Source organism: Paramisgurnus dabryanus, chromosome 9, assembly GCF_030506205.2.
Source record: "Paramisgurnus dabryanus chromosome 9, PD_genome_1.1, whole genome shotgun sequence".
Classification (NCBI taxonomy): domain Eukaryota; kingdom Metazoa; phylum Chordata; class Actinopteri; order Cypriniformes; family Cobitidae; genus Paramisgurnus; species Paramisgurnus dabryanus.
The window spans coordinates 28,032,703-28,048,005 of record NC_133345.1 but is presented as its reverse complement, the minus strand read 5'-3'; the positions used below and the strand labels follow the sequence as shown (position 1 = coordinate 28,048,005).

At 38.7% G+C, this 15,303-nt stretch overlaps 1 protein-coding gene across 1 annotated transcript in view; it reads left to right on the top strand.

The window, feature by feature from the left end:
• cdh13 (cadherin 13, H-cadherin (heart)) overlaps window positions 1-15,303 on the top strand; it is a 433,135-nt gene that overhangs the window by 340,626 nt on the left and 77,206 nt on the right. The window contains exon 8 of the mRNA XM_065278811.2: window positions 9,273-9,413. Within this exon, the coding sequence (XP_065134883.2) occupies window positions 9,273-9,413 (141 nt within the window). The remainder of the gene's footprint in view (window positions 1-9,272; window positions 9,414-15,303) is intronic.

The window sequence follows — 15,303 nt, the reverse complement described above, 5'->3', positions numbered from 1 at the left end:
TTTGAAACTTCAGAGCTTCGGCTTATTAGTATGTGCATATGTTGAAATGTTTAAATGTATGCACTGTAAGCCGCTTTGGATAAAAACATCTGCCAAACGTGTAAATGTAAATATAATTTTATATACATTGCGTTTACATGCACAGAATAAGCGGATAACTATCAAAAATATGTTTATTATAGAAAACTTTTTATGCGTTTACATGCAAATCAATAAACCAGCTATGCAGACAACTGCATTTGCATGGGACTTGGAGAATTGTCAGGTTTCTCGCAGGCAGAGACACCACCGCCTATAGCACATAATAATCGTTCAAAAAGCTGATGGAATATAAGCCATACTGTTGTATCTCTTCTCGTGTCTGCAGAACCTATAAATTCAATTCAATTTTTCAATAAAATTTTATTAGTGCTTTTCACAATTGTTAATTGGTTCAAAGCAGCTTTACATTAATAGATGTAGGAAAAGCATAGAAAAGCGAGCGTAGTAATAATGTAATGTATACAGTAAAGTAGTAAGTTAAGCCAAAGGTGGCAGAATGTAACATGAGCTTCAATTTTCACAGTTTCTCCGCCAACTCGAGCAAAGACTTTTATGCGTCACTTTGCACTTCTGCATTTGACGTTTATCTTTCACACGTGGAGACATGCGCACATGAACAAAACTTCGAGAAAGCCGGTTAAGGTGTTTACATGCCACACGAAAGCGGGGTAATGAGCAAAAAACTATCCCTGCTGATCGGTTTTTGCTTAAACCGTTTATGGGCTTTCCCGGATAAAAGAAAACCATTTTACGTGTTTAAAGAGTAACTAAACCCCTGGTCAGAGCCTGACTCCACCCACTGGCAATATTTGAAAAATGCAAGAAAAGTGGGCAGATCCCAACAAAGATAGAAGGGACGAACTAAGCTCGTATTAAGTGTGTGGTGAGATCGTAACAAGGGCGTGGTGAGCTTGAACCTGCCTACGTCACGAGTCATTTTTTGGACCCAACATCCAATGGGAAAATTCAACTGCAGTAGCCACCGTTCAACCTGAAGAGGGCAGCAATCAGACGTTTTTACACCATATATTGTAGTATTGAAACACTTTATATCCAAATGTCAAAAAAATTACTAAAATCAATGAACAGCACTAATAAAGCATCATTCTTACAGATCATTAACTAAAAAAAGTTTGTTTAGGGTTTAGTTACTCTTTAAATGACCTCACACATTATCAGTTTATTAAGCATAATCGGCGTGAGACTGTGCGTGTAAACCCACTCAGTGTCAGAAAAATGGTCCATAGTTGTCACTGGGGCGAAACCCTTTAAAAAGACACCCAGAGAGTTCATATTAGTAACTCAGAGGTAAATATTGGTACCAAAATGTGCTTATTAGTACTGTATCTAAATGGTACATACTAAGACCTTTTCAAGGGGAACTGCCCCCGTGACAGATTGGAACCATTTTTAGACCTTTTTTTTTTAATACGTGCACAGTCATTTTAACTCCCTTATAAAGTGATTGATTACCATGTGCCTTCAAAAAGTCTCCAATTCCCGATTCGTTGTTTACCACAAATTTTATTTAAAGACCTGTCTTAGTTCAAAGCAACAGCGGTGATATTGGGTGATTGCAGCCCAGCCTCTTTAGTTGACATCATCTCCTCTGTGTGTCTCTGGATGCCAGGATGTTGACTCAAGAGAGCCACGGGGCAGAACTTCTGTTTGAAATGTCACAGACAGGAAAGCGCCAGAGATCAATCCACGCTCGGTCTCACACACGCACACCGAAACGTATTCAACACACACAAGACAAAACAACACAAGAAAGGGGAACAAATTAAATGAGGCTCCCTCCTGCCTTTTTCATTGTAGCGCTGGCTTTCCGGCCGGACCCGCATTTAGACCCGTGTACCTGCAGTAGGCTTTCTTTAAAGGTCTTTTTTACAGGGGAAGGCTTTGATGCTGGCTCCATAATCATGCGGCCACAGTTGCCTGTTTTACTCGGACACGTGTTATCACAGGACGGCACACAATATCTTCGCAGCAGTGAGTAGTATTTGCGTATTCAAAGCTGATCAATGACTTCTCTATTAATATTTAAACACAGACGCAGACTGTAATAAATTGGTTTGGGGGAACGAACTGGAGTTTTAGGGGCGGCGGTGGCAACCTCTTTGCGACGGAATTCGAACAGCTTCTCAAATTGACACGCAACGCTCGGATGATCGTTAATCATAATTGGACACATATTTGCATATTGCAGTGTCAGTGGCGTCGTCGTTGGGATTGTTCATGCATTAGTGTTCATTTTTTAATGGCAATTAGTCTTCATCTCATGATTCATTTATAAAATACTGCTGGCTTTTGAGCTCCATTAGTGGACGTCCAATGAATCAAGCGACCGTGCGCAGAGAGATCTATCAGATATGATGGCTGTTTGCTGCTTTTAAGCCATCAGCCATTAGAACCACAAGGGGTGTGCTGCTGGAAAAAGTGACCGTTTTACATCCTCGAAAAGTCTTCACATGATATGATATGCACAAGTGATCTTAAGAAGAAAACGATAAGAGGGAGGGAGCAACAAAAGGATTGGAGGATATTTTGGTATGGACAGGAATCGCACCGAGGCATAGCAAACACATTTATTATTAAATAAATTAATAATAAAGTTTGTTATCTGTGTTGTAGTTTTTTATTTTTCTTTCTCCCCGTACCTTCAATCCTATCAATAAAAGTGTCAAAAAGGCCAAAAAGCATTTATATGTAATATTATCCAAACTAGGTTCAATAGTGCCAATTGCTGTATTAGTTCCTACCACATTAATTTATCAAAGTCTGGTGTGACCCACAACCCTAAGAACTTTGTTGCTTCTTGAATCGAAGTATACTAATGTATACATTTTTATCTTTCGGTCTGTACGTTTGCAGTCAAGATCAAATTTTGTTTTCTGTGGTTCAAAAGACTCTCTCGGGTAACTTCAATGGTTTTTCAGTTCTCATCTCAGCACCTGACTGTCAGCCTGCCAACCTATCCGATGCCACATTCTGTGCAAAGACAGCCTCATTTTATTTGCATCAGCACCCAGCTTGCGTCACATTTAGACAAGCGTTAGCGAGTGCCACGCACAGAGCGTTAGCTGGGGATTCCTGGGGAGCGAATTTGCGATGTGTTCTTGGGTGTGCAACGTTAAGGCTGTCTGGCATTGTGACTTCCCTCTGAGCTCCGCGGGGTACAGAGCCAGAGGCAATGTGCCATGATCCAGCAAGCTGCTCTGCCAGTCGGCCACTAATGTTTGTCTCACTTGGCCCGAGCTGTTACACCAGTGAAAACATTTTTGCCGAGATGAACGTGGAAATCATGTGCTAATGGATGATGCTGTGAATTATTTGGTTGTTAGGTATCATCAGACACAACAACAGATATCGTCTCTGACACTCACTTTTTGGATCCAAAGCCTTTGCCAACAGAACCTCACGGAAATTCGTAACTATTTTATGAGGTAGCTAATGTGTATGAATTTGTATGATCTGCTTTCGCCACAGTGATGTTGGGTTTAAGGGTGGAGTTAGGGATGGAGCGTCATTGTTGCTTTTTTCCAATAATCACACATTTTTAGAGATGCACCAAAAGGAAAATTGTTGGTCGAAGCCAACTTAAAACCAATTTTCATTTTCCTAATTATTTTGCCTATATATAATTAGAAATACATTTTACTGAACTATATACACTCACCTAAAGGATTATTAGGAACACCATACTAAGCCTGTGTTTGACCCCATTTCGCCTTCAGCACTGCCTTAATTCTACGTGGCATTGATTCAACAAGGTGCCAAAAGCACTCTTTAGTAATGTTGGCCCATATGGATAGGATAGCATCTTGCAGTTGATGGAGATTTGTGGGATCCACATCCAGGGCACGAAGCTCCCGTTCCACCACATCCCAAAAATGCTCTATTGGGTTGAGATCTGATGAGTGTGGGGGCCATTTTAGTACAGTGAACTCATTGTCATGTTCAAGAAACCAATTTGAAATGATTCAAGCTTTGTGACATGGTGCATTATCCTGATGGAAGTAGCCATCAGAGTCATAAAGGGATGGACATGGTCAGAAACAATGCTTAGATAGGCCATGGCATTTAAACGATGCCCAATTGGCACTAAGGGGCCTAAAGTGTGCCAAGAAAAAATGCCCCACACCAAGCATGATGGATCCATGTTCTCATTCTGTTTACGCCAAATTCTGACTATACCATCTGAATGTCTCAACAGAAATCGAGACTCATCAGACCAGGCAACATTTTTCCAGTCTTCAACTGTCCAATTTTGGTGAGCTCGTGCAAATTGTAGCCTCTTTTTCTTATTTGAAGTGGAGATGAGTGATACCCGGTGGGGTCTTATGCTGTTGTAGCCCATCCACCTCAAGGTTGTGCGTGTTGTGGCTTCACAAATGCTTTGCTGCATACCTCAGTTGTAACGAGTGTTTATTTCCGTCAAAGTTGCTCTTCTATCAGCTTGAATCAGTCGGCCCGTTCTCCTTTGACCTCTAGCATCAACAAGGCATTTTCACCCACCGGACTGCCGCATACTGGATGTTTTTCCCTTTTCAGACCATTCTTTGAAAACCCTAGAAATGGTTGTGCGTGAAAATCCCAGTAACTGAGCAGATTGTGAAATACTTAGACTGGCCCGTCTGGTGCCAACAACCATGCCACACTCAAAATTGCTTAAATCACCTTTCTTTACCATTCAATTTATTTGGCCTTTTCACTTGGTCGGCCAAACACCGAAAAATGAGTTTTTTGCTATTTTCGGCAGAATAATTTCAGTAGCTGAACATTCAGTGCATCCCTACACATTTTTTTACATTTGTATGAATAGAGCACTTACACTGTATTAAATAAAATTATGAATGCATGTAATCAGTCTGGATCTACTCACATGGACAACATTTGACCATTATAATGTAGGTACATTTCTACTATAATGGCTTTCCTAGAAAAAGTCATATATTAGCTCACTTTGTCATTTTGACAGTATAGTAAAAAATAAATGAAAATTATAAAGTAAGAATCCAAAACAGTTGATACCCATATGTAAGCAAAAGGCAGCTTGCTAGCTTTTTAACCAATATTCTTGGGTAAGGTGGCTGTCCTCCTTTTTATAGTTTTATAAATCTGTGAAATATTACCTGGCCACCTAATAAACGCATGGTGATTTTCATAAAAGAACATAAAACCAAGTTAATATTGCTTTTTCAGCAATATCTCTAAATGAGACCTTAACATTTTTGCAGATGTCTTGAAGACATACTTGTATGTAATAAGTTTGAAAGAAGGGATAAAAAGTTATTATGGAATAGAACGATATTAAACCATGTGCTACACTGAAAAAATGACACGACACATAAAGGTCACGCAAGTAAAGTTAAAAGAAGTTGAAAGAGAAAATGGGAGCTTTGTTCGAGGTGTGGATGGCACTGATAAAAAACTAATAAAAAAAGATGAAAGGCAAATGAAGATAACGCTCCTCTAACATCCCAGAGATTGAGTAGAAACACCAAACGATAAAACCATCCAGATTCCAATCATTCGTCCCACACTATATGCAAGTATTACAAAATATTAAACCTTCTGTGAAAAGTACAGGAGACATTAGCATATCTACAACTTACTTAGTTTAAAACAGAACTATGTGAAGCGGTGCATTGGAGGGGTGCGAGTGAAAAGGTCCAATAAAAAATGGTAAAAGTTGAAAGTTAAAGATTAGGGGAAAGGAGACGAGGTGACCGACAGAAAGTTGTAATAGCATAATAGAGAGATTCTCTACATGAGACAACCCGTTATAGCTTTATTCAACATTTCAGCTAGGTCGTTCTATGGCTTTTCTATGGATCATTATGTTCTTGAGAAATGAAAGGTAGGTGGGTGAATAGGCTGAGGGGCTGGAAAAGGCAGACGCTCTTTTTCGAAGCGCTTGAGAGAACAAAGACAAGCTACAGAAGCATAATTATGACATCACTCCTATTGAAGTGGACAAGGCAGTATCTCATTTGACAGGTCAGACGCTGTTCTGTCTCACCACCATGCATATATTTTCCAAAAGCCTGTACTACTAAGGGCTTTTTGCATGCTAGCCATAGGAAAAGCTTTGATTTATTAAAATTGTATAGCATCAGATTGAATTGGATCCAACCTTTTGAAATGATTGAGATTTATTGTAAAGTTAATATGTATTGTGTTGTCCTCAGTTGTGTATCTAAAGCTCAACCAGTTTAACCAGTCATAGATTCAATCCCCAAGGAACGCATACAAATAAAATATATTTACAATTACATTGAATTTGTGCATTGGCATATGCTTTTATTCAAAGTATTGGGTTCGAACCCAAAACCTCACCATTGGCCCAATACAGGAGAACAACTTGTATACCACTGGTGCATAATCATGGGTTTGACTCCTGGGGGACACATTTACTGTTATATCTTGAATGCATTAGAATTCGCTTTGGATACAAATGTTTGCCAAATGCAATTTGTCAAGCTAATTTTTAAGCAGGTCATTTTCTGACCTTCAGAGGCGCATGTGAAGGTCACTGGTGCATTGCTGTCTTAGATTTGAGTGGGTTAGATTTGACGGCCAATTCATTAAGATGTTGTCACAGGCTCGCACAAGCCTTTGACGGCACCGAGATCTAATCTACAATCACCTCCCGCTTATCCAGATGTGTGTCTTTGCTTTTTTCAAGTCACGGGTCTGTGAAGTACCATCTGTTTATCAGCAGTAAATAAGTTTTGAGCTGTTTGTCAGTGACAGACGTTCTCAGACACCAAGGTAGGGCATGTTATGGTGCCTTAAGAAACATTCTTTTGAGTTTCTGTAATATACACTATACTGTACTCTTAAAATTAAAGCTGCTTCACGATGCCATAGAGGAACCACTTTTTATGGTTCTATAAAGAACCTTTAACACATAGAAGAACTTCCATTCTACTTCACAAAAGGTTCTTTGTGATGAAAAAGGTTATTTAGATGATTAAAAGGATTTAAAGAAATGGTTCTCATAAGAACCTTTGACTCAATAGTTCTTTAAGGAACCAAAAAATGGCTCTTCTGTGTTATTGCTGTTAAAAACATTTTAAGCACTTTTATTTTAAGAGTGTACTGTGTACTGTGAGTCATAAAGATGTGTCTTGTTCTGTGTTCAGACTTTAATGTAGGATTTTTCAGGAGAAAAGGAAGTTATAAGCTGAAGTGTAATAAGTAAGATTTGCAACGTAGGCGGTGTAAACCATGCATGAATATAACTAGCCATGCATCTGTCAAAAGCAGATCCCACTTCCAGTTACTTTTTAATAACAAGCAATTTGTATTTATTTAAAGGTGTTGAATCACATTAACAACAAAGTCAGGTGTGTAAATGTGGATGATACAGTAGCAACTTTTAAAATAAATGTTTTGTATCTTACCATTTTTGATTTACCTATAACTTGTGTTGCATTTTGACTAATGTAACGGACCTAGATATGCCACCGAAACCATCAAAAAAAAAAAAAAAAATTTCCTTTTGCATGCTGTGGCACTCTCGAACTAAAATGAAAATGAAATAAATTATAGGCTTTTTGGTTTACTTTTAAAGATACTCGACTCCCTAAAGTGTTTCTTTTTTAAAAACCTTTTCATTTTCCTTTAAAGTGTCAGAATTTTCTGTGACTTTCCTGTGAGTTTATTTATTGCAACTTTGTCAGAATCCCATTCCTCCGAGCCTCGGTTTGAAGCCTGAGATAGCAGGTGTAATTTATAGAGTGGCAGTGCACCATGGGTAAATGACTGCGGTACGGGCCTCTCGGGCATTATGTGAAACAGATGGATGAGTTTTATTAAGCATGTGGTACTTAACATTTCGCTGAGTGGGATTTCAATAAAGGAAATAAATGTTAGCATTAACAACACCTCCCTACTGTATGTGATATGCCATGATGGCTTCCTAGTAGGAATGATATATTTTAACAAACGCTTGTTTTCTTGAAGTTATAAATATCTGGCTTTTCATCTCCAGTGGGTTTGAGGACGAGAGAGATGAAGAGGTTTAACCACTCAAAAGATTTGTTTGGCTGAATTTTAAGCTTTTTTGTGTATGTTGAAGGAATTAGATGTCTTCATAAAGCTCATTTCTGTAGGTTACACGGCCATGTTTTATTCATACAGTTATTGCAGTATATTTTCCCTGAAATATCTCTGAAATAACCTTGCTTTCTCTTAAGACTGGATTAGAGGAATGCTCTCCTTATGTTCCTCATGATCTTTATGAAAACTATAATCAGTAAAGAAAGCTTTATGGAACAAAACATGTAGGAGATGCACTTTTGAATAAACATGGTGGCAACCTTTGGGGATTTCTGGTTTCACTAAAGCACTTTTATTGATTGATTTCTTCAGCAAAGGCTTGTTTGTCTTGTGTCTAGACTTACAAACTAAGGACATGGCCATAAAATAAAGACAGTGTGGGTGTTAATTTTCTTTTTTTCTTTCAGCATTACTGTAGAATAAAGGAGTGAAACTTGGAATTTATCTAGACTAACACCTGTCATTTAGAGGCTCCTTTTTTCTCTTGTGTGAAGCTTTTATCATTGTTTCAGCACTGTCCCTGAGAAGGCCCTTAAATAAGATTAATTGTAAATAAGCAAATTGATATTTTGGTTTTGGTCAGTCCAGTACTTTATTTTTTGATGATTGACATTAAAGGGACACATCACTTTTTGAAAATATACTCATTTTCCTGCTCCTAGAGTTAAACATTTGATTTTTATTGTTTTGGAATCCTTTCAGCTGATCTCCGGTCTGGCGGTAGCACTTTTAGCATAGCTTAGCACAATCCATAGAATCTGATTAGACCATTAGCATCACGCGCCTAAAAATAACCAAAGAGTTTCGATATTTTTCCTATTTAAAACTTGACTCTTCTGTAGTTACATTGTGTACTAAGACTGATGGAAAATTTAAGCTGCGATTTTCTAGGCAGATTAAATCCTAATTGCTCCATTTTATCAGTTAATTCACAAGGTAAGCATTCATTAAAAATAGGTGGAGCTTTTCACTGCATATTGACAGCATCTAACAAGCGTTAAAGCGGTCGTTAAACAATTACTTGTTCTGTAATTAGGCTACTTAAGCTTGGTTAACTCTTATCATGACTGCAGTCTTTCTGTCTTAAAGGTCTAGATTAAATAAGTTTGTGTGTGTGTCACTTTTGCTAACTTCCTGACTGTTTTCTTCTGTGTCCCCAGACTCTCCCCACCACGCAGTATGAGCTGGAAATTGTAGCAAAAGATATGGCAGGAAGTGAAGTGGGACTGACAGGAACTGCAACGGCTACAATCACCATCACCGACAGAAATGACCACGCACCCGAGTTCACTCACTCACTGGTAAGATTGGGCTTTTTAGGGCTATTTTCCTCTTTCAGTTCCTACACTTTTAAAAATAAAGATTTAAAGGTGCCGTCTGTTACTTTTTTGTCTCTGTTACTCTATTGTTATCTTAGTTTGAAACATAAACTTAGGTTACGTACTTATATATCCATATCCATATACATATACACTCACTTAAAGGATTATTAGGAACACCATACTTATACTGTGTTGGACCCCCTTTCGCCTTCAGAACTGCCTTAATTCTATGTGGCATTGATTCAACAAGGTGCTGAAAGCAAATGTTGGCCCATATTGATAGGATAGCATCATGCAGTTGATGGAGATTTGTGGGATGCACATCCAGGGCACAAAGCTCCCGTTCCTCCACATCCCAAAGATGCTTTATTGGTTTATGATCTGGTGACTGTGGGGGCCATTTTAATACAGTGAACTCATTGTCATGATTTGAGCTTTGTGACATGTTGCATTATCCTGCTGGAAGTAGCCATCAGAGGATGGGTACATGGGGGGTCATAAAGGGATGGACATGGTCAGAAACAATGCACATGTAGGCCATGGCATTTAAATGATGCCCAATTGGCACTAGGGGGCCAAAAGTTTGCCAAGAAAACATCCCCCACACCGTTACACCACCACCAGCAGCCTGCACAGTGGTAACAAGGCATGATTGATCCATGTTCTCATTCTGTTTACGCCAAATTCTGACTCTACCATCTGAATGTTTCAACAGAAATCTAGACTCATCAGACCAAGCAACATTTTTCCAGTCTTCAACTTTCCAATTTTTGTGAGATTGTGCAAATTGTAGCCTCTTTTTCCTATTTGTAGTGGAGATGAGTGGGACCCGGTGGTTTCCACTTCGGTTGCAGCCCATCCGCCTCAAGGTTGTGTGTGTTGTGGCTTCACAAATGCTTTGCTGCATACCTCGGTTGTAACGAGTTGTTATTTTAGTCAAAGTTGCTCTTCTATCTTCTTGAATCAGTCGGCCCATTCTCCCCTGACCTCTAGCATCAACAAGGCATTTTCGTCCACAGAACTGCCGCATACTGGATGTTTTTCCCTTTTCACACAATTCTTTGTTAACCCTAGAAATGGTTGTGCGTGAAAATCCCAGTAACTCAACAGACTGTGATATACTCGGACCGGCCCGTCTGGCACCAACAACCATACCACAATCAAAATTGCTTAAATCACCTTTCTTTTCAAGGTAAAGAATAGGAATACGTACAAATTTGTACATCTATAAAACAGTTAATATGTAAATAATTAACATTATATATATATGATTGTAAAAACATTTCTAAGTCTATTTAAGCAATCTGTTTTATAACTGAATTTTTCACCTGAGGAATAACTAAATAATGCAAGGCAGTAGTCTTTTTCTCAGATTTTCTTTGAAATGATTCATAGCGGATTGATCCGGTTTAACACCCGCAGTTATCTGGCACAGGTTGCAAACACTTGAACTTCTCAGTCTAAAAGACTCTCACCAGATGTCCTCACCTGTCAATCACTCAGATCACACAAACACAAACAAAACACATCCCTGCTGAGGCGGGACCCGGACCTTTCGCTCAGATACTCCGACCTTGCGGAGACAAAGCCACACGTACATCAATCACTTTAATCTGAGGTGCACAGGAGTGACAGCTCTGATTCACAAATACACACACAAAGGTGATCGACTGGGTCAATCTCGCTAATGTATCTTCTGTGACCTCCTGTTTGCGTTCTGAAGAGATCGTGTTGTAGTACTCAGGGTCTGCCCTATTGATGATGGAGTGCTGTGTGTGTACTTGCTTATGTATGGAAGGACTATTGGCATTTTCTGCAATGTGTTATAGCTACTGGGTATATAAAACAACATTTATTTAGTTTTCTGCTAAACAATCAAAACTACAGGCGACCTCTGCCATTCAGCGATATGAAACCCAGAGGGCAGGAAAACTGCACTGACGCTATGTGCAAACTTAAGCCCTGTGTCTATTTTAGCCCACCTGTGATGAATTTGTCCGAAAGTGCCATACTTGCACTTTGCGGGGCAGCGGAGAAAAACGTGTACGGCAGGCACTTATTTTTGAGTTGGATATTTTTTCGAGGAAGTGCCCTGAGCTGTTGTCAGGTTCTCAGAGAAATGTCCACCCAACACTGGCCAGTTCCCGCGATGCATAGCGGTGCCTGCGTAAGGGCTTTTCTGATTTGTCAATAAGGACAAATATTGTCGTAGATTTTTGGAGCATCTGACAAATGCTTCTGTTTTGCTCCAGGGTGTCAGACATCACGAGGAACCGAAATGCAGTGTCAGGGAAAGGTTTGGACACACCTGACTGACATTAGTTACTGTCATGTGTCATTCCAACCTCGTAGGTTTTTTGCTATGTGACAAAGAAAACATCAGCATAGGGTTTTGGAATGACTTGGGTGACGGTTTTCGATTCATTTATTTATTTTTGGAAATGCTATCATTGGAAATATTATGCATGTAAAAGTTAGCTATTTAAAGAATCTAGCTATTTTTTTTACAGTACATTCTAAACTACATACCAAACTTTTGTTTCTATACTGTAGCAGTGGCGGCCCGTGACTTTTTTCGAGGGCGCTCGATGCGAAGTTTGCACAACATGTATGTAGCCTGTCATGTGTGTGGTTCGTAATTTCAAAATATGTGTTCTGCCCGTCGAGTGATCCTATGTGCATCACGTGTCTTGTCAAAATAAGTGCCTGCTGCAGACGTGTCTAAAGGGTTTATGATAAAGAGACGCTCGCGTTTGCCAGATACTCTCATGCATAACCAGAGTTTACTGTTAAGGGAGTGTCTTGCGTGTATTTTGTGAAGGTGAGCGTCTCTTTTATCATAAACGGTTTTGACGCGTGTGAAGCAGGCACTTATTTTGACAAAACACGTGATGCACATGGTTCACATTATGCAACAAACACATATTTTAAAAACACAAGCAACACACGACACTCCGAACACATATCTCTGTCTACCATGCAAACATAAGAGGTCTTCACCTTCATCTTACTCTTTCACAGTTCTCTGTCTGACAGGTTTAACCCCACAGCTCCACACCCACTCAGAACAGACTAAATATTTATGAAGACACATTTGCGAGTGAATTATGAAGTGCTGTGTATATTTTTTATGTGTTAAAATAAATGTTGAATCCCAGCTTAATGCTCAGAGACAAGCTAGCCATGAATACATATCATTATAATGCAGTATTATTCTTGTTTGATTCCTAAAGTCCCTGAACAATTGTTTAGTTAAGATAGGGTCGCTGTCATGGGGTCCTCTGTGCTATATAGAATGTGGTTTCTGAAATATAGTGGCTTTAGCTCTTTAATACTGTTAAAATAATATGTTAAGAGTAGACAAAATATTTAAAAAATATTTTTTATAGTACTTTATTCAGTTAAAGATAAAAAAAATCATATTACAAAACTAATGACACTCCTAATAAAATCTGACAGACTTACACAATGAGACAATATTATTTATTTCTTTACTTTGTTTTAGTGACATATCATCCAATATTTCATTAAATATTAGGACTTTTATATTGTAAATTGCTAGAAACATTAAAGCACACCTATTTCATTGCTAAAACAATGTTATTTTGTGTATTTAGTATAATACAATGTTTTCCCGTGGAAAACACATTATTTTTCACATACCATACATTTTTGTAGCTTTAGATTTCACTCTCTTCCTGCAACGCACTGATTTGTTTACAAAACTCATCGATTTGAAAAGTACTGTGTCCCTGATTGATACCTCTGACGTCTGCCGGAAATGTGACACTCCTTTCCATGTTTAAAAGATTCGGTCACAATGAAATGCTAACAGGAGTTAACGTACAGTCTGTGAGTATATGAAGCGGGAGGAATTATGATAATGTCGGTCTTGTCTATGCAACAAACCCAAGAAGTAAACTCTTGCCTACAATCAGTCCTTCCAGTAAAAAGCAGTTTTTTTGTGATTGTTGCAGGCAAAAACCATTGATCTTGCCGCACGTTTTCTCAAAAAATGTAATGTAATGTGCGGGATATTTATGCAATTTTATGCAATGAAATTGCGGGAACTTGCAAAAACTGCGGGAAATTGCAAAAACTGTGTGTGTGCTTTTTAATGATGTTCACGTCACAAAATCACATCACTTTAAAACATTCCCATGGCAACAGGGGACATGCCTGCGCTTGTGTGAAGTAAATGTAATTTTTTTTTACTTTCTGTTAAGATTTATGTGATTTTTGCTACGAAAATGTGGGGATTATGAAATCGTGCAAGCCCCACATTTTTTGCGCAACGGAAATGCAATCTATGCTGCAAAAGTGCGGCGTATTTGAAAAAATGCGTCCCCCGCATAAATATGCAGACTTTGGTTGATTATGCGTTGAATCATGCGATCACATAATCGCGTTTTTCTGGAGGGACCGAACAATCCGTGAGTTTGTTGTAGTCCAAGAAAAAAGATTTACGTTGGAGACAGACTGTAAAAAATTTTGTTGAATCAACTTGGATTTACAAGTCATTTCAACTTAACTATTATTTATCTTGACTAGAGACGAGTTGTTATAACTACAGGTGAGTTGTTATAACATAAAATTAAGTTGACTTTTCTCAACTATATTTTATAAGTTGTGACAACTCATCTCTGTTGACATGACTTGTAAATCTGAGTTGATTTAACAAAAAATTTAAGGCAGCAAAGTATTTTTTACAGTGCAGTAACTCGCGTCATCATTTATTTGGTGTTGTAAATTTTGCATATCGTTAACTTGTACTAATACACTTACACATCAAAGGAAATGAAAAATCATGAATCGGATAATTGGTCCTCTTTAAAAATCATTTAAAATTCATACTCCCCCACTGATATCATGTCCTCAAACAAGTGAAGAAGATCAAGAAATGTTCACATTTACCTTTGGACACTTTTATCCAAAGCAACTTAAAGTGCATTTAAGCTGTACTTTTTATCAGTAATGGTGTTGCTAGCACAAAGCTCTACCAGTAAGGACATAGTGCACGCTTTTAGCTTTTGGTTTCCCTTTGACATCAATTTATTTTGTGTATTGAGCATCCTGTCCCCCATTGAACATTTTTCTTTCAAAATAAATGCCTTTTGGATGTGACAAAAGAGTTATTGTCTGCCCAAAGATTATTCTAGGTTGTGCTGAATATATGATATCACAAAATAGCGTCCAACTGTGGGGGTATTATTAAGATAATAACAGACCTCCATAACCCTCCATACTCCATTATCTCTGTCTCTCCGGTTCCTGCTATATGGTCCGGGGCTTAGATTCCTGAAGGGAGAGACCGGAGGCTGTGGTAGTTGCCGCAGGTGGTATGTACATGCCCGCCCACCCCCTGGCACTTTGTGATAACTGGCATCTATTTCCGATGAACCCCTTCCAAGAGCTGGAACACGGAGGGATCCAGCTTATCACGGCCGTCAGTCAGAGAGACTGACAGCTTATCTGAGCCCTCTCTCTCTCACCCCTGCAGTGTAAGCATGGCTCTGCCTCCGTGAAAATGCTAATGACATCAACAATGATGGCTACAACTCCATAACATGATAACAACAAAGCAGAGGACACGTTTGGGGTGGCAGCAATGATCAGATTGAGATTCGTATTTTTTATATTTATGTATTTGGCAGACGCTTTTATCCAAAGCAAGTCACAGTGAATTTATACAATCTAGTTTTTTTATTTTTTATTACACGATCCCCATAGAATTGTGTGGTCTATGGGGTTCGAACCCATGACCTTTGTGTTGCAAATGCAATGTTTTACTAATTTAGAAAACTTGAAGTCCGACTCGAGGGGATTCGGGTATTGAAGTTTCACGTCCGGAATTCAGGTTATTCCAGGT